The sequence below is a fragment of the Schistocerca nitens genome, chromosome 1 (assembly GCF_023898315.1).
Source record: "Schistocerca nitens isolate TAMUIC-IGC-003100 chromosome 1, iqSchNite1.1, whole genome shotgun sequence".
Classification (NCBI taxonomy): Eukaryota; Metazoa; Arthropoda; class Insecta; order Orthoptera; family Acrididae; genus Schistocerca; species Schistocerca nitens.
Window position 1 is genome coordinate 631,679,501 of NC_064614.1, and position 19,298 is coordinate 631,698,798.

General features: G+C 37.7%; 1 protein-coding gene across 2 annotated transcripts in view; it reads right to left on the bottom strand.

The window, feature by feature from the left end:
• The window catches only part of LOC126257794 (RNA helicase aquarius), a 368,203-nt gene that overhangs the window by 16,089 nt on the left and 332,816 nt on the right, over window positions 1-19,298 (bottom strand). For both annotated transcript variants that reach the window (XM_049955590.1, XM_049955591.1), the window contains 4 exons: window positions 9,955-10,222; window positions 5,589-5,760; window positions 5,287-5,457; window positions 3,078-3,275 (listed from right to left, as the gene is read on the bottom strand). In XM_049955590.1, the coding sequence (XP_049811547.1) occupies window positions 3,078-3,275; window positions 5,287-5,457; window positions 5,589-5,760; window positions 9,955-10,222 (809 nt within the window). The remainder of the gene's footprint in view (window positions 1-3,077; window positions 3,276-5,286; window positions 5,458-5,588; window positions 5,761-9,954; window positions 10,223-19,298) is intronic.

Genomic DNA, 19,298 nt, shown 5'->3' on the forward strand with positions numbered 1-19,298 from the left:
TTGTATTTAAAACAGCTCGAACAAAGACATAATTCAATTAAGTCACAAACATCTAGAGCAACTTTCTTCATTATGATCTCCATTGTATCTGACATTGGGACATTAGTAAATAACAATGTTACTTAGAAACTAACAAGAATGTCACATGCAAATATCTTCGCTGTGTATATAATACCGACTAGGTGTCTCTGTTTACCACATACATGACGTGCTCAAAACTGAGTTGGCGAGTTAATCCCACTGATGATAGGCCTCAAAAGAATCAATTCTTTATGTATCTTGGGTAATCCATACATTCTGGGTGAGACACGTAATCGAGTTGTTAGATTCCTTGTAATAGAGCTGTCCAATCTGGAGTCTGATATCAGGTTTTTCACTTTCAGAATGATTCTGTTTGTCAGATCACTTTTTAACTTGCGATACACAAGATAAGCTCGTAGTTGTTCCATCTTCACTGTGATAATCCACAGCGTCCAAAACAATGGTAGCATTCTCCTCTCTTGCTCTGCCTACTTTGCATCTAGCAAATGATGACTGCCAACCAATAGCAGTAGGAGGAATTTCAACCAATAACCCCTCTCCTGCATAAGTGTGGAATAGTGCCTTTCTATCCGATGGCGATGAGCCACCAATAATATGCACAAGAGTTTAGCCCATAAGGCCCTGTCTTCTGCAGCAGTGTGCAAATATTAGCCTATGACGATGGCCCATCAATGGTAGACACAAGAATTTTTACCAATACTCCTACTTCTCCAGCACAAATGCAGGAAAGCTCTCATTAATAAGAGAACATGACACTGGTCTCTGACAGTGTTCTAGCAGTATTGGACACCAGAAGATCCTGAAGAAGATCCCAGCAGAGGGGTCAAAATGTCAATTATTTTAGAGGAAATATGACTCGGTCTAACAACCCAGAAGATTTTACCTTCAGTCACAATGGTCACGAAAGCCTGCAGACTTACATAAATTACAGGCTATTTCTGTACTATGTTAATTCTCACAGCCTTTGGCCTTGCACTTCAAAACATGTTTTAAGTAATTTAGGGACTGGGAATTAGGATCAGTTTTGTAAATCTTGTGGCTATTGAGATTGTTGTTGTTGTTGTTGTGGTCTTCAGTCCTGAGACTGGTTTGATGCAGCTCTCCATGCTACTCTATCCTGTGCAAGCTTCTTCATCTCCCAGTATCTACTGCAGCCTACATCCTTCTGAATCTGCTTAGTGTATCCATCTCTTGGTCTCCCTCTACGATTTTTACCCTCCACGCTGCCCTCCAATACTAAATTGGTGATCCCTTGATGTCTCAGAACATGTCCTACCAACCGATCCCTTCTTCTAGTCAAGTTGTGCCACAAGCTCCTCTTCTCCCCAATTCTATTCAATACCTCCTCATTAGTTATGTGATCTACCCATCTAATCTTCAGCATTCTTCTGTAGCACCACATTTCGAAAGCTTCTATTCTCTTCTTGTCTAAATTATTTATCGTCCATGTTTCACTTACCTAATGGCTACTATTGAGATGGGAAATTGTTATAGCAACTAGAAAATAGTTCTACAAATTGCACACGGCCTTTAACACTTTGGAGACCAGTCACTTAAAAGAATATTGGGCCAAGGAAATCGGCCATTTGTGATGTTATTTAAAGCATTAGTGGCACATACGTGATAGATGTATCTTCAAAAGTAATACTAAAAAAAGACAAAGTTTCAAGGTTTATTCTTCATATTTACTTGAGACCTTTGATATGCTACAAATTTTAAATAACCACAGAAAGCATAATTATCCTCTGGAGAAAAAAGTGCCAGGTGAGTTAGTGAGCATTTTCTTTCTCTTCAGCTTCAAAAATTTCTTACTCATGCAACAAACATGGCATATCTGTAGCAGAATTACAGTGAACTATGAAATCAAATGAGCACACACATGAAATTATGTCAATGCAATCATACTTGCTCACATATTCACGACAACTGCTATTACGTTCGCTAGTTTCTTTCTAAATAATTCCATAAATTGGCAACAGAAGGGAGCACCAGTCAAGGGACAGGCTGTGAGATGCTAGTACCTTGTTCTCATATGAAGTGAGTCCGGTTTTTGAGCAACACGTTGCTTCCACAGCAAGAAAATTGCAGCCCGACCTACACTTGGTTGTGATATTTTTAACACAAAAGTTGTGGCCAGAGCTATTTTCAGGCTACGTCTCCCAAGTGTTAATCTGACTCAAATTCATGTAAGGAGGAAACGAAACTGACTGAGTATTAGGAATAAAGTTCGTTCATAATTGGAGCGGTCAGCAGAAGAAAATGCTAACCCTCAGTTTAGTAAGGATTAGTCGACTCAAGTTATCTACTGTATTTTCAAATACACCGAATGCTGGAAACAACTAGTTCCATATGTATTGCTAGATAATTCTGTCTACTATATAAACCGTTTGGTCTTATTGTATTTATGTTCTTGCAGTAACTTAAAATACGTATATGTGGCTTAGCACTTTCTTTTACCGACCCCTTCAATTTAGAACTTTCCTATACTTCATTCAATGGGAAGGAAATTACCAGGCCTGAAAACATACATTTGCCCATTCAATTGCATGATTTGGTGATTCCATATAATTTCATGATCTTTACGTCTTTTGAGTTGTTCACATAGTTCACATAGTGACATCTTAACCAGAATCACTCCAAATTCAGAAACAGTGTTGTCAATTAAGTACTACATTTACAAATACAGCCAGGATGGAACAGAACTGAAGTCCTGGATGAAGAGGGCTGTTATTTACACAAAAATCAAAATTTCCAGAATATGCAAATTTAAGAAATTTCAGGAAGCATCCAGAAATGATAAATATGAACTCCTGGATGGAGAGGGATGTTATTTATGCAAGCATCATATATTCCAAAATATACTAACTTAAAAAATTTCAGGAACCATTCAGAAATGAGAAATAAAAAACAAACAAGTGCTGGTGGTTACGTTTGAACTGGTGATCCAAAGTGATCTAGCAACTGATATTAAGCAGTATGTCACACTCGGTACTGGACAGCTGACCCATGTAAAACAGTGACAAGACAACAGTTACCTGACTAAATGCTGGAGTCAGCTCAAAACAATTCTTGAAGAGTGATGCTCTTGCAAAGACATACAAGCCAAGTCTTGCTCGTGACATTGCAACAACAAGACGTCGTACATCACGTAAATGTCCCACAGCTCGTGTACGCACCAAGGATAACAAGATGTAATCATTTTGCTGTCCCTGATATTTATCCACTGTAGTCACCTGAAATTATAAATGCATTAAAATGTGTGAATATCAATTTTGTGAAGTAATAAATGCTCTTTCTGGTGACTGAATGATGAGTATAACTTATATTTTACAGTTTCTGCTGAAATACCACAATAGTAATAAATTCTTTTTGTCTTACAACACCTCTGTTGTGCGTCACTACACTATTCTGAAGGTCCATACCTAGCCGAGCAATACCTGCAGACTGTACTTACGTCTGACAATACACGACTAATGCATAATCCTACCAGGCATATTTTGTTGTTGATATTGTTAGTTTGTGTTTCTGCAATTGACAATGATTCTATTTCTGCCGAGTACAAAAACTATCCACTTACCTCCAGAAAAGTTACTTTCATATATAAGACAGAAAGGTATATGCAAATGAGACTGCAATGCCACTACACAGCGGCATTATGGTAGAGTCACAAACCAAGGTGAATGAGCAACATGTTCTGTGGAGAGAGAAAGAATATTTTCCAACATTTCCAGATTGCTTCCTGTCTCTCGTCATAATTTTTCCTTACCATACACTTTGGCTGTTCTCTCATTGCTACTGGCAACATGAGAAGATCATTTCTGTTTTTGATGCTTTCTTGAAAACTGATACACAGACAAAGCAATGGTGTACCTTCTCATCCAGTATGGTAAGTCTCCCCTGACCTGCAGTTCTGGGTGACTTTCCCAAAATCTCTCTCTTTTCCTAGACATCTCCAGTCCTTTTCCTTCACCCTCCAAAAGCTTGCCAATCACAACAGTCTTTTATGTGAGTGTTCTGCCACCACTTGAGGAGTAGATTTTTTGTCTATCCAATTACATAATTAAATAACATTAGGCATGTTTTGTTACTACCAGTATCACACACCATGAACACTGTTGTATCAATTTAGCTATCCCCAAATACATAGTAACATGAAAATTATCACTAAAGGTTGAACTCATACTCCAAAACATAAACAGACAAAATACACAGAAGATGCTACAGACAATTGTGTCATGAGTTTCTCTTCAGTTTTCTGCTGAGTAGTTCCTCACAGACCAATCCATTTCTTAGTGAACACACTACTGTAGTAAACTGCTCTAAGAGGTTCTGCACTACTTGCATATATGTCAACATGTGTGAGCGTAATATCAAGGGGAGCACAGAAAGAATAAGGCTTATGAAACTAAAAATAAATTAATAAGAACAAAAAAAATAACCAAAATAAAGGCAAACAAGCATAACTTTGCACATCTGTGAAATCAAAATCGGATGCTGGGTAACATTCAATATAAAGGATGTATTACCCATGACCTGAACATGTCTGCTACACTGAAACCAGCTGTCTGTGACAGGCATTAATATTAGAGATTCTATCTGGCATGCAGCTTTAGCTTACGAAAAATGATCTGTCACTATCCACAAACTTTCTCTCTGGGCAAAATTCCACATAATCATTGGTTTCAAAAATCTGGTATTCTGTGCAGAGATGTTGGAAATTCATCACGTGTGTACTATAATTCTACAACAAATCATTTCACTGATAAATGTATGCAGTCCCATATATTGGTCATCTTAATCAAAAACGGTTTAGAATTACACTCTTCTCCTACCATTTGCAGCATCCTTTCACTGCAGCAACCTATGACACATAGCACCTAATGAAAGATAAAGTTCTGCTGCACTTATACATAATACAAAATCTAATTTGGATTCCATATCATCCTAAAAGCTTTCATGTCCAGCAACTTCAATTACATCTTCTGTGCCAAATTTTCACTTCAGTGCAATGGCTAAGTGGGGTTCTATGGTGTAGCAAGGGCTTTTACATTCCCTTCTTTCATGAAGGATTTTACAAAAACAAAATGCTGAATTATATTGTTCTCTTGTCTTTTGCAGCATTTTTATGAGTAATAACAACTGACAGAATATATGGTTTCAAACCAGCAACTCACTTAACAGATAACACTTTCACATGGTCTGATATGATAATAATAATAAACATTAAAATTTTAGAATTTATACCTTGTGCGGCCGCCCAATAAGTGGATTTGTGGCACATCGTATATTGACCACATCTCTAATTAGATGTTTCTGCCCATTGTAGGTGGTCAGAATAGAAATCTTATGTGCAGGATAACCAAGAAGCCTCATATACATAAAGACAGCCACACAGTACTCAGCCTCAGCAAGATTCTGTGAAAAAGAAATAATGTGTCTTAACAGAATCACAGAAATTTCTACATCTTTAAAGATAGTATCACTTATTACGCAAGAAAAGAAAATGTGTAAAAGATTACACATCTGAAAACTAATGACTTTAATACCTGGTAAAAGTATGGGCTAGGTTCAGTCTCACCAACGCCATTGAAGTCTTCCACATTAATAAGCTGGAAGTCAAACCAAAATCCAGGGTTTGCCACTCTGTATTCTGGCCATGTCTCCACATGTGCAAGATTGCCAAGCTTCTTATACCGCCAGTTATATAGGTTACAAATACTGCCAAAGAAAATGAACATTGACACAGTAATGTTTATTTCAATGAAAATCGGTAAGTCTAGAAAAACAAAAGTAGAATAACTGAAGATTTACAAAACCCCCATGAAAGTAATTTCAATGCTTAAGCTTAGCGGCAGTATGATGACCTGTCCTCACAGTTATGAAACTAAGTATTTAAAGATTACTAATTCTGACATTTTGCAATTTATTGAATTCTACCATTATGTATGCCAGCTTAAAAATGCTCCTGTAGGAGTACAAAGAATATAAGATTAATACAAAATTGTTCCCCATCCAACGCAAGCTTACTTTACACCACTTTACATAAAAATTCATGGAATTTTTAGGCTACACCTACAATATACAAAAAAATTAGTTGTTTGATTGGCAAGTACAAAGAATTTCGTATGACAAAATAATTTTTGTAAGGCACTTAGGGCTCCATGTGGTACCATCGAATTATTTCAAGTCGACACAACCTATATAGGCACGAAGTGCCCATTATACGGAGACAGTACATCATAAAATTCTAACAATGAGTAAAAACATAGTTTGGTGAACTCAGAACCTTTGTGATGACCCCAGAAACCTTGCCATGACTTTACTACATCAGTTAAGACTACATTTACTCCTCAGATTGTATATTTTGCGCATATTTTACTTGCATAAGTATGGTAAATTTTAATCTCTGGATCTCGGTGACAGGTAATAATACTATAAAGGTTTCAAGGTTGCCCAAGATCATCATCTTAATAACACATGGAACGATTTTGATGATTTTTAATGAATAGGAATTAAAGAAGTGGCCATCCCCACAATCGATGTTCTGGTAACCAAAAATCATGGTTTTTCGGGGGGGGGGGGGGGGGCGTTCTAAGGAACCACTCATGAAAAAATGGTGCTTTCATAAGCTGCCTAAGGCCCACCCTAGGCCACACCTAATGTAAATAAATCAACCAGTTTGTCCAATTTGCCTGGACTGGAGAAAGTGTGTAATGTTTACATTTTGACCTTGTAGTGTTGGATAGCTACAGTATGCCGTTCTTCCAATAGGTATATAAAAAGTCGCTAGGCCAAGGACTATCCAAAACACTTGACCCCTTAGCTCTGTGATCAATGGAACCTGAGGTACGACCCTTGAAAAATTGCATTTTTGAGGCATTTTGGGACCACACACACACACACACACACACACACACACACACACACACACACACACACAAATTTCAATGAACATTTTCCATGGTGTTTAAAATGTCGGGTTTTCAAGTGAAATTCCTTCGAACACAGCACAATAGCCCAGAATATTTTATTGATTGTAATTGAAACCCTCTACAGCATTTTAAGCATGATTATATTGTCAGTTTGTTTCCTGCTTTTCCAAAATGTCAGTTATGTGACAAAGGGATATTGTATGAACCAAAGGAAAGGAAGGAGTACAAGAAAGAACAGAAAGTCATTGATTCCCTTCATTTAATTTAAAAGCAGCATATTTTACCTACATTAGATGGAGAGAAACACAGAAATACTGTTAAACTGGTTAAATTAGTAAACACACACAACCAATGGCTGATGGCAAAACAGGTCTACTTAAGTGTACAGGATTGGGAATGTCTCATTTCACATTCAGAAGTTTTCTAGCCAGTCCGTTTTGTAGCGACTGTTACACCCATCAATTGTAGTAGTCAGGCGTGTAAACAATTTTCCGTCATTTAGCAACGCTGTTGCAATGAATTTGTATAGCGTCTATGAAGTGACATTTGTCAACAAGTTAATCGTGGCAACCGCTGAGTTCTGACATTGGAACATCACTACAATCAAGGTGCATCCAGTATATTTTCGGTATTTGTAACTGAACGTTATTTCAAGTTGGGAACTTCAGGTACAATTATACTGTCAGTTTCTCCAAAATGATGGTGAACTATAACATTCCACAAGTGATTACTTCACACTTCCATTTACAATGTGAATGTTTTAAGTGGATGCAATAAAACAAAAACATCTCTTCTCACAATCTCCTCCCCTTCTGTACGAGCCCACTGACATCCATTAGTAAAACATGCTTTCTCTTCATTAAGGAGGTGTAGGACGTCAAACAGGCCAACTTGAAGCAGGAGAGGCACCACAAGACATTTTAATTTCCACTGTCTATACTTTTAGAAATAAATTCACAAAACTTTGTTAGGATTACTAGGAAGGATTCAGGATTCACACTCATAGCTGTGGAAGTCCAAAAACATACCATAATTATTTTTTTATATGCGACATTTCATCTTTTTTCAATTACTACTGGCTGCTTTTGTTACTATAGATACACTTTTCATCATACGTAAGAGAGATTCTGTGATGAATTTTGCACAGAATACAAACCATACATACAGGTATACAAAACTCCAGAATTTTCCAAATCTATTAAAAACTGTGGAAAACATTGAGATAATTAACTATAAACTTTGAGTTTTTTCTAAACATGAAGTTTAAAATGTAGCAGCTCATTCATTTTTTCATAAATTAAATAAATTCTAGAGTTTCATGCACCTGTAAGTATGGTTTGTATGCTCTGCAAAATTCATCAAAGAATGTCTCTTACTTATGAAGAACAGTGTACCTATAACAACAAATGCAGTCAATAGTAAGTAAAAAAATGTTGAAGTTTCACAGTAAAAAATTTATTTTGTTATGTTCTTGAAATTTCACTGCTATGAGTGTGAATCCTGAATCCTTCCTGGTCATGCTGACAAAGTTTTATGAATTAACTTATACGAGTATAGATAGTGGAAATTAAAATGTCCTGTGGCACACTCATTTGCAATTTCGCTGTCCAGCATTAAAGCCAGAATGAAAAATCCACAACATTCCTCATAGTTATGAATGGTTTGAGATACAGAAATGATATTTTGGCAAATGACAACACTCAAAGAGCAGAGTATTTTGCCATATGGTTATTATGCAGAACTTCATTATCTACCATGTTATTCACCTAACTACTGACTCTTTTGATGAAAGAGTGTATTTTTTAAGTGCTACTGATAGCTGGTGAAACAAGAAATGCTGTGGGTTGTGAAACAATATAAATGAAGACATTACACATTTACTCATAAACCGGTGATATTTTTTCTCAGTTCCTGACTTAATAAACCACTGTTTCAGAATTCTCTCACAACTGAGTCTAAACAACATGTTAGTGAGATAACACCGTGTAAACTCCAATGCGTTTTGGCAGGAAAAGCAAATTTTAACATGTCAACAAGAGAAATGTATGTTTTACTCAAAATTCATCACTCATGATGCCTCTCTGAAAGTTACAAATGGTTAACAAGCCAGGCAAAAATAAATTGCAGCTTTTGAAGAATTATCAGTGGAATTCCATTTAGATGCCAACCAAAGCAGATGCGCCAGCAGATATTTTTGAATGGTCACCATGCAAGTTTGGATGTGGAGGGGCTCCACTTCATCTCAATCCCAAAAAATGTGGGATAGGCTTCAGTTCAGAATGGCACTTCCCTCCAGCTCTCAGCACCTGCCCACAACCCCCCCCCCCCCCACACTCCACACTCTCTATACACATACCCCACCGACTGTGCATCTACCGGCCACAATTATTACAATTATTCTGTGCGCATTCTATCATATTCATCAATAGTGTAACATCAATACAGCAATGACTATCGTTTATAATTTCACAGTAATGAATAACGAGGGAAATCAATCAACTGCAAATACTGGAATTGTTTCATAATGGAGACTAACAATTGCAACACAAAACTGAAAATATACAAGATTCACATCTTGCAGAGTGGTTTCATGTGAATGAGTCATAGTAGAAAGATCTAAAATCATAAGTGAACTTCACTGCACTTAATTTGAAAATTTTTCCTGACCAATCATAAAAATTACAATGTGAAGTGAAGTTTGCATTTGCAGTAAATTTGTAATACTCAGCTTTGTTGTCACTCATAAAACATAATGATTTGGACATAAAAATCAACATGCCGAACTAATCATCTCATTTAGGATATTCTGTCACTACTGCTTCCCTTTTACCTAGAAATATGTGTTATCTTCAAATACTTCGAAGCAAACACTTAATTCAAAGGATCTTTGCATTGTGTGTCTTGTTCTTTGGATAAAAGATACAATGTCTATCATTACTCACTAATTTAGATTTTAAAGGGTAACAATGCATAGGGATACCTGGGTCTTGCTCGTCCCTGGCCATCTAAGTCGACAGTTGGCACTCCAAGACGAACAATCCGTGTAAAAAGTGACTGCTCCATATTTGAATACTTCTGGAATGCCATGTTCTTTATTACAGGAGGCAGCTGATGATGATCACCAATCATAATCCAACGTTTCAATCTGCTATATCCATCCTGAGGATTTTGCAGCAACAATGGAATAAATGTTTCAATTTCAAGAATCTGGGCAGATTCTTCCATTAATATGTTATCATACTTGAAACCTGTAATTAAAAATATGACACAATAATCTAACTGGAAAAATTTTATCTGTGAGTTCTCCTATGATGATGACAACAAACCATCCATTATGACACAAAAACAGAAACCATGCAAAGAATAACTCTGCCCATCAGAAATTTCCTTTATGGAAATACAATAGATAGACAATTAATAAATGTCTTTCTCTTATAACTAATATTAGGAGCTATAGTTGTCTTGGCTGTAAATGAACCTGCAATCATATTCTGCTTGCAAGGCAACTCTTTCCAATACAACATAATTTTATGCACTTTTTCCCAATAACTGCTTTCTGTTCAGTATATTTCCTATTTATGTCAGTAAATGAGCACAAAACAAAGTACATTGTTTTTAAGAACATGTCTAACAGATGTCTTAAAAGAGAGAAACACAAGCACACATATTAAAATATACATTCCTGGCAAAAGTTTTTATAATTTTGCAACATTCTAAACATCCATAGTGTTGCAATATATAACCTGTATTTTTTATGCATGTATAGTCATAAATTACACACATTTTTCCCTCCCCTCATTTGACGAGTAATCTATAAGTGAAGACTGGACATCAATAACATGTTAAATGCCAAAATTAAAAAACAAAGTTGTGTTAGACAAAAAAGTGTCATCACCAACAATCTAAAAAGTGGGCTAAAAGTCACATCCATTGATAGTGATAGCGTATTGGCTTGAGAGATGGCATGAGAGAGATGTGCTGGCTTGCTGATAAGCTCAAGTGCCACAAGTTTTTTACAGTTCATTGTGAGTGGTGTCTATGACAACAACAATGCTGAGTTATACCCTTTTTCTTCTGATTAAAGTGTGTTCATTGTGGTTAAATTTGTTGTTTTCAGTTGCATTTTTTAACAGACTACTGTAAGGACAATGAAATTAAACAGTGGTACGAACAACAAGAGGAAAAATGGAGATAATTCCAGGGTGAAAAGAAACATCATAGAAGTGAAGGTAAACCTTATGCAAACCATAAAAACAAGTTCATGGGACTAAAAAACGGAGCCTGAAGAAGAGTTATGTACAAATGTCTATTTCTAATATTCAATGCTATTACCTAAAACTTGATTATTTTATGGAATTTTTGCCAATGAAAGAGTTATGAATTCCTTTCTTAATCTGCATGATGAGAGAATCTATGTCCTCCTTTTCTTCTTGTTAAGTTGCAGTGTGTTTGTGTCCCACTTAAACAAAGAAGAGACCTTTTCCACAAGATCTACACGCTCATTGTGAATAAAAACTCCTTTCTGGTGGATCTCATTGTTATTCCTCCCGTAAAAATGAAGTGTCATAGTATGACGACCTAAAGGATGACAGTTGGGATGGTAAAGTTTCTTGTTTGTTGCCAGATGGAAAGGGTGATAATGTACTGGTCTGTAGGAATACTATTATGCACTTTTCTCTCCTGTAAGGCATCATGGGCTGTATGGCGATGTAAAGAACAACAGATGGGAAGCTACACTTTGTTATTTGTTGCCACATGTAAAGGGTGATATTGTACAGGTCTACTGGAACACTTATAGGCACATTTTCACAATAACCAAAACAGAATCGAATCTGTTGAGTCAGACAAAAAAAAAGTGAAGCAGTGTTCACAGAACAGGCACATAGCATGTTCTACGTTTTTCTACATTAAATACTATTTTTTATTCATAAGGGGAAAAGATATTTTAAAAAATCAATAGTAATATAAATCTTATCTCAGACAATAAATAAAAAATTTGATTCTTGTTTTTCTTTCACAAAATTTTTGGATAAAACAAAAAAAAAATTGACTGGCTCAGGTCAGGTTTATGGCACTTAGCCATTATCGATGCTCAGTCTTCAAATCTGACCATGTAAGTTCTGCACTGTTCACATCTACAAACATATGCTGAAACAATCGATGTTGTCTAGTTGGCTGAATGAATTGATCTGCCCCATTTATGAGAGTGTGATAGGTGTTAAATGAACACATATGCAAGTTGACTGATTATTAATACAGATATAATATTTCCAGTAAAGTGCTACCGCTACATAACATCCTATCATAACAACAAAATATCGCCACCTCTCTTGCATTTTATTAAAATTAATTCAACATTCATCAACATGCATGGTATTTAAGAATTGGAATAGAAACAGATGTGGTAGCTGTTTATGAAACTAGGTATAAACACATACATATAGTCACAGAGAGTGCACGTTACCTCAGTCTACTTCACACTATAATCATAACCACCAATATTAGGTATTTGACATCCACTTTTGGTTGAAAGTCTTCTCCAGTTTCTCCAGTCATTATGCTTTTTAACTATATACATCCTCGTTCCTCCAGCATATTATTGTAATGTCATCTGTCTACCTTAAATCAGATGTCTTCTTGGGCTTTTCATATCCCTTGAAACACATGACTGAATTTCCTTGGCCCATCTACCATCCATTCATCGGGCTATATACACCCTGTCCATTTCCACTTCACTTTCTTCAGTCATAATAATGTATGTGTCCCTATTTCTCTCCCAGCAGTTCGCAACATTAATCTCTCTAATGCTCACTAAATGAGCCTTAGTTTTGGAACAGTTCTCACATTAAAAGCCATTGCTTCATGAATGCAGGTTGATACAGGTTAATACACATTAATTACAAATTTCCATTAGAGACTCATCACAGAAACTAACATACTGAGTCTATGACATAATTCTAATTGTACTATTTTCTTTATGATGTGTCCAACAACATTAATTTAGTTTTATTATTGAATTTCAAGCTAGCTCTATAACTTCCCGAATTAGTTGTTGAAGTTTACACATGCTAGAAATAAGCAAAACAATGTCAACACCAATATGGAGGTGGCTCATATGTTGTTGTTGTTGTTGTGGTCTTCAGTCCTGAGACTGGTTTGATGCAGCTCTCCATGCTACTCTATCCTGTGCAAGCTTCTTCATCTCCCAGTACCTACTGCAACCTACATCCTTCTGAATCTGCTTAGTGTATTCATCTCTTGGTCTCCCCCTACGATTTTTACCCTCCACGAAGCCCTCCAATACTAAATTGGTGATCCCTTGATGCCTCAGAACATGTCCTACCAACCGATCCCTTCTTCTGGTCAAGTTGTGCCACAAACTTCTCTTCTCCCCAATCCTATTCAATACTTCCTAATTAGTTATGTGATCTACCCATCTAATCTTCAGCATTCTTCTGTAGCACCACATTTCGAAAGCTTCTATTCTCTTCTTGTCCAAACTATTTACCGTCCATGTTTCACTTCCATACATGGCTACACTCCATACAAATACTTTCAGAAATGACTTCCTGACACTTAAATCTATACTCGATGTTAACAAATTTCTCTTCTTCAGAAACGCTTTCCTTGCCATTGCCAGTCTACATTTTCTATCCTCTCTACTTCGACCATCATCAGTTATTTTGCTCCCCAAATAGCAAACCTCCTTTACTACTTTAAGTGTCTCGTTTCCTAATCTAATACCCTCAACATCACCCGACTTAATTCGACTACATTCCATTATCGTCGTTTTGCTTTTGTTGATGTTCATCTTACATCCTCCCTTCAAGACACCATCCATTCCATTCAACTGCTTTTCCAAGTCCTTTGCTGTCTCTGACAGAATTACAATGTCATCGGTGAACCTCAAAGTTTTTATTTCTTCTCCATGGATTTTAATACCTACTCTGAATTTTTCTTTTGTTTCCTTTACTGCTTGCTCAATATACAGATTGAATAACATCGGGGAGAGGCTACAACCCTGTCTTACTCCCTTCCCAACCGCTGCTTCCCTTTCATGTCCCTCGACTCTTATAACTGCCATCTGGTTTCTGTACAAATGTTCCATTAAACCATAACACTTTTTTAGTTTTTCAATTTAAGGATGTGAAGACATCCTCTAGGATTATGGAGGATAAATTTTTTGATGCAGAATATTCTAACTTAACTCCTCATTCAACTTTGAATTTCTCATTATCTTGATGAAATTTGATAGAAGCTCTGACATAATCAAACAATGGAAATCCAAGATAGAATGAAAACAATATGAAAAGGATAGAATGTTATTCATCACACAGAGGATGCATTGAGTCACAGACATGCACAAAGGAAAAAACTGCCAAATATTTGAACTTACAGCCAATAAGTCCTTCCTCCAAAGTAGAAAACCTGCATACATTAACACATGCAAAATTCACACAAGTATGGCTACTGTTCCGGTCACTGGGATTCCAGGTTTTTGTCCGAAAGGTTAAACATTTTGCAGTGTTTTTTTAACCTTTAACATTGTGTATATATGATTCAATATACTAAAACAGGTTTAATCAATGACTTGTTTCTTATGAGCTGGTAGCACATATTTTGTTGAAACCGAGTAAAAAGCTTCATCAAATTCCTGTCTAAGAATTCCAGATGATGTATAATTCATAATCATTATCACACTGTATGATTTCTGAAAGCTTGACAATTATGACATGGAGAGACCTGCAACAACTGAATTATTACAATTACTTTTATTGTAGTCTATTGCCACACTTTTATCACAATAACAACTAGCTACAGAACATTTTCAAATCAACAGTGATTGACAGGGAAGAGACAGATGTCAGCAAAAAGAGTATAGTTACAGGGACAGGGGTAGAGGTGGGTATTGGACATAGGTAGTAGAGATTTGAGCCAAAGAGTGTTGTGGGATCACAGGATGTATTGTAAAAATAGTTTCTATCTACGGAATTCACAGAAACTGGTATTGGCAGGAAAAGGAAGGGTTCCAGATGGCATAAGCTGTGAAGCAGACACTGAAGTGTGCTCAGCAGCATATTCCGCCACTAGGTGCGAACTCTGGTGCTGGTTACAGTTTGACGTGGCCACTCGTTTGGTGGAAAGCTGGTTGGTGATCACGTCATAAAAGACTATGCAATAGGTAGAACAGAGTTGGTATGACTAGTCAGTCATAAAAAGACAATGCAGAAGTTAGTGAGTTGGTACAACATGAATGCTTTCACTGGTGGCTCTTCCTTTGGTGAGACAGGATATACCTGTGACTAGATTGGAAGAGGTTGTGCTGTGTGAGTGCGTAGGAGAGGCAAAGCATGTGGAAGTAGGTGTGGTGTGAGTGAGTACCTGGATTTTTCATGTATAATGTAGGCAGGAGAATAGCACTTTGAGAGAGGTGGAAGATGTGCTCCTCATTTCACAGTACAATTATAGGTAGTCGAAGCTCTACTGGAGAATGTGGTTAATTTATTGCAGTCCAGGTGATATCAGCTGACTAGATGGTGTTCCTCTACAGACAGTTCATGGTGGTGTCATTAGGGAGTTATTGACATGTTATGTATCGTTCCAGAACAGGGCAAGGCAGTGTACGAGGGCTGTCTAAAAAGTATCCGACCTTTGGTCAGAAAAAATATTTAGAATACCTGACGGGTTTGGGACCCTAATCCCCTTCAAAGTAGGCCCCTTGTGCTTGCACACACATAGCCCACCAATCCTTCCACTGCTGGAAACATCTCTGGAAGTCTTCTTTTGGAATGGTGTTCAGCTCTGTCATCGTGTCCGGCATTATCTCTTCTCTACTCTCAAAATGGGGTCCCTTCAGTGGCGTCTTCAATTTTGGAAACAACCAGAAGTCACAAGGAGCCATGTCTGGAGAGTAGGGAGGTTGGCGAACAGCTGTAATTCCATGTTTGCCCAAGAAATTTTGGATCAAGTGGGACAAATGTGCAGGGGCATTGTCGTGATGCAGTTGCCAGTTTTTCACTGTCCACATGTCTGGCCTTTTGCACCAAACTGTCGCCGGAGTACATCTAGATAGCACTCCTTTGTCACTGTTTGTCCTTCCGCTGCATATTTGTGATGCACAATTCCATGGACATCAAAGAAGACATCAGCATCACCTTGATTTTGCTTCGCACCTGCTGCACTTTCTTCGGCCTTGGAGACTTGGGATGCTTCCATTGCAATGACTGTCTTTTTGTTTCTGGGTTGTACCCATACACCCATGACTCATCTCCAGTTATCACAGTGTTCACAAACCCAGGATCAATGTTGGTGGTGTCCAAAAGGTCCTGTGCAATGTCAAAACAGAGGTCTTTTTGTTCCAGTGACAACAACTTGGGCACGAATTTCATAGGCACTCGGGGCATGTTCAAATCATCACACAAAATTGCATGTGCAGAACCTTTACTCACTCCAACCTCTGGGGCAATCTCCCGCACAATCAAACGATGATCTGCCATCACCAAATTTTGCACCCTCTCAACAACAGCTGCACTTCGAGCAGCTTCGGGCTTGCCAGAACGCTGGTCACTCTCTGTTGATGTGTGGCCATTTTTTAATCGGTTGAACAACTCCTTAATTTGTGTTACACCTATCGCATCTTCTCCAAACACCTGCTGAATTTTATGAATTGTTTCGCTTTGAGAATCACCAAGCTTTTGACAAAATTTGATGCAGTATCTTTACAACAAACACCCTTTGTGCCTATGTTGAAGTTCACTGTACATTTACTTTAATATTAAATCTCTATTCAGAGTATGTCTTATAATTACATTGACATACACACACTTTTTATACATTACCGAGTCTGTGACGACAGTACAAGGAAAAGAGGACATGAGAATGAAGTGTATTCTTTCTCTGTGCACCCAGTTTTTGTTTGATAGCACACATATGTCTTCTCATGGTGGGAGTGGAATAAACAAGAATGTAACTATTTTGTTGTACTGAATGAACTTTGTACGTTTTTTGTCTGTGGCACAGACTATAGCATCTTGCTCTCTTCACAGTATCACAAAACGCATCTTAGTTAGATGCCATTTGATTTCAATAGTCATTTCACCGTCAGTGCTACTTTACAACATTATGATTGTGCACTTAATTTCCGTACTAAGTCATGGCTAGCCTCATTCCGCTTCAGTAAGAGACAACGAGTGACCACAGTGCCCCCATTCTCAAACCCATCACACTTGTTGACATACAGTGGGAAGGAAGGAAACTGGTATATTGCTGACATAACAGTAGTGCCTTCATTTCTAGTGCATGCATCCATCAACTTTAGGCTTTTGCTCCGTTTCTGACCTATAGTAACCACACTCAAGTTCAAATCCGAAAGTAGGTTTGTCAATGAAGTAAACATCTAGAACTGAACTCCTGGATGGAGAGTTGTCCTTTTTACACCAACATCAGATATTCCAGAACAGTGATATTTATGCATACATTGAATATTCCAGAATATACAAAAAATTCCGAACATAAGATACTTCAAGAACTTACCAGAAATGATAAATATTAGGTAAGAAACGACTGCTGATGGTCGAGTTTGAATTGATGACTCGCAACACACCAGCTAGTGATGCTAACCACTAAGCTACATTGCATGCACCACAGCTCATGGTATTGCTCCCTCTCCTGGTGAGACAGTGACCCATGTTTCAGAAGTTGTCACTGAAGCTGACAACAGTACCTGGCTATAGCTCTTATCAATGAAGCAATGTTGCCACTTACTCATCACTATAATGAGCAACGCAGGTAGTTCCTCCCATTGAAGCTTCACAATTATGTTCAGTTTCCTTGAACCGCCCATCGTTGGTTTGCACCTCTGGATTGTAGAAGGGTTTCTTACAGAGGATATGGATGGTATCTCTGTGCTTTGTTTTCTTGACAAAGGGTTGTAGTCCTTAACTTCATATGTGCTGTCTGACAACCGATACAGCCCAATTTAGAGTTTTAGTAACTTTTTCAACAGTCCCACTTTCCGCTCATGTGTAAAAATCCATATCAAGTCCATTGAACTGCATTTCACCGATGGGAACTTGGCATTATAGTGCTCTTAATATTCTCCTGGGTGGTCATGATACATATGCTAATGAGCTACCTTGCTTCTTCATTCATGGTGATGAGTCGTTTCACGAAGTCATGCTGACTATTGTCCGACTGAAACAAGAACAGAGTATACGTTGTCATTTCAGTCTCACACCTTTCTTTCTGCTCCACAGTCGTGAAATCTGTAATAGACACTATATGTGAATTTCGTGACTGGCAATATTACATCCTTATATCACAATCCATCTGTCTGACATCAATGTACATCAAGATCAAATCTACCACCATCTTATTAAACTGTTCTACAATGCCACTTGTCTGTGGGTGGTAGGCAGTTGCTATCCATTGGCTAAAGCTACAACATGAAATTATCTGAAACTAGTCTTATCTGGAAAACTTCTACACAATCAGAGATCGTCAGACAGGGTGCTCCATACTTCAGGATGACTTCCAGAACAAACTTTGCATTTCTGCAGCTTCGACAGTGTGCAATATTTTGGTGGCAGCATAGCGGGTGAGGTAGTCAGTGCAGACTATTATCCATTGATTCACATTTGTCAATATTGGGAATCTCCCCCAAGAAGTCAATTCCATTTCAGTGGAATAGCCCTGCTGCAGGCAGGAATCCTTGGAGGTAACTGCAGCATGTGCTTCTGTTGTTGGCATTCCTTACAGTGACTCACAAAATGTCTAACAGATCATTAGAAACCTGACCAGTGATGCCTGCATCTGATTTAGTCTAAAGCCAATGTGACCAAATGTTGGAGCCAGTATCGCTGGCCGCAGATGAGGTGGGTTGATGAGCAACCATTTACACTGCATTGGACCGCAGTTCCTCTTGTACAATGTTTTATTTATTAATTAGAAGCCTCGTTTGGTCGGCTCCTCATTCTTTAAGGCTTCTATGGTTTCTTCCCTCTGTTCAAGTAGCAATGTCATTCAGTGCAGCAGTAACTGAGATTTAATCTATGTTACTGTGTTCTGCTGAAGGACTCCCTGAAAGGCAGTTGGTGTCCTTGTGTTTACATCTGCCTTTGTATACCACTGAGATGTCGTATTTCTCAAGCCTCAGTGTGCAACCCACCAAATGACCCGACAAATCCTTCAGGCTAGATAGCCAGCAGAGAGAATGGTGGTCCATCATAATGGTAAATGGTTTGCCAAACAAATACCTCTGTAAAGACAACAAAATGCCTTTCTCACACCTTGTTCCAGGAAAATTAGGCATCTCCCTGCGATAGT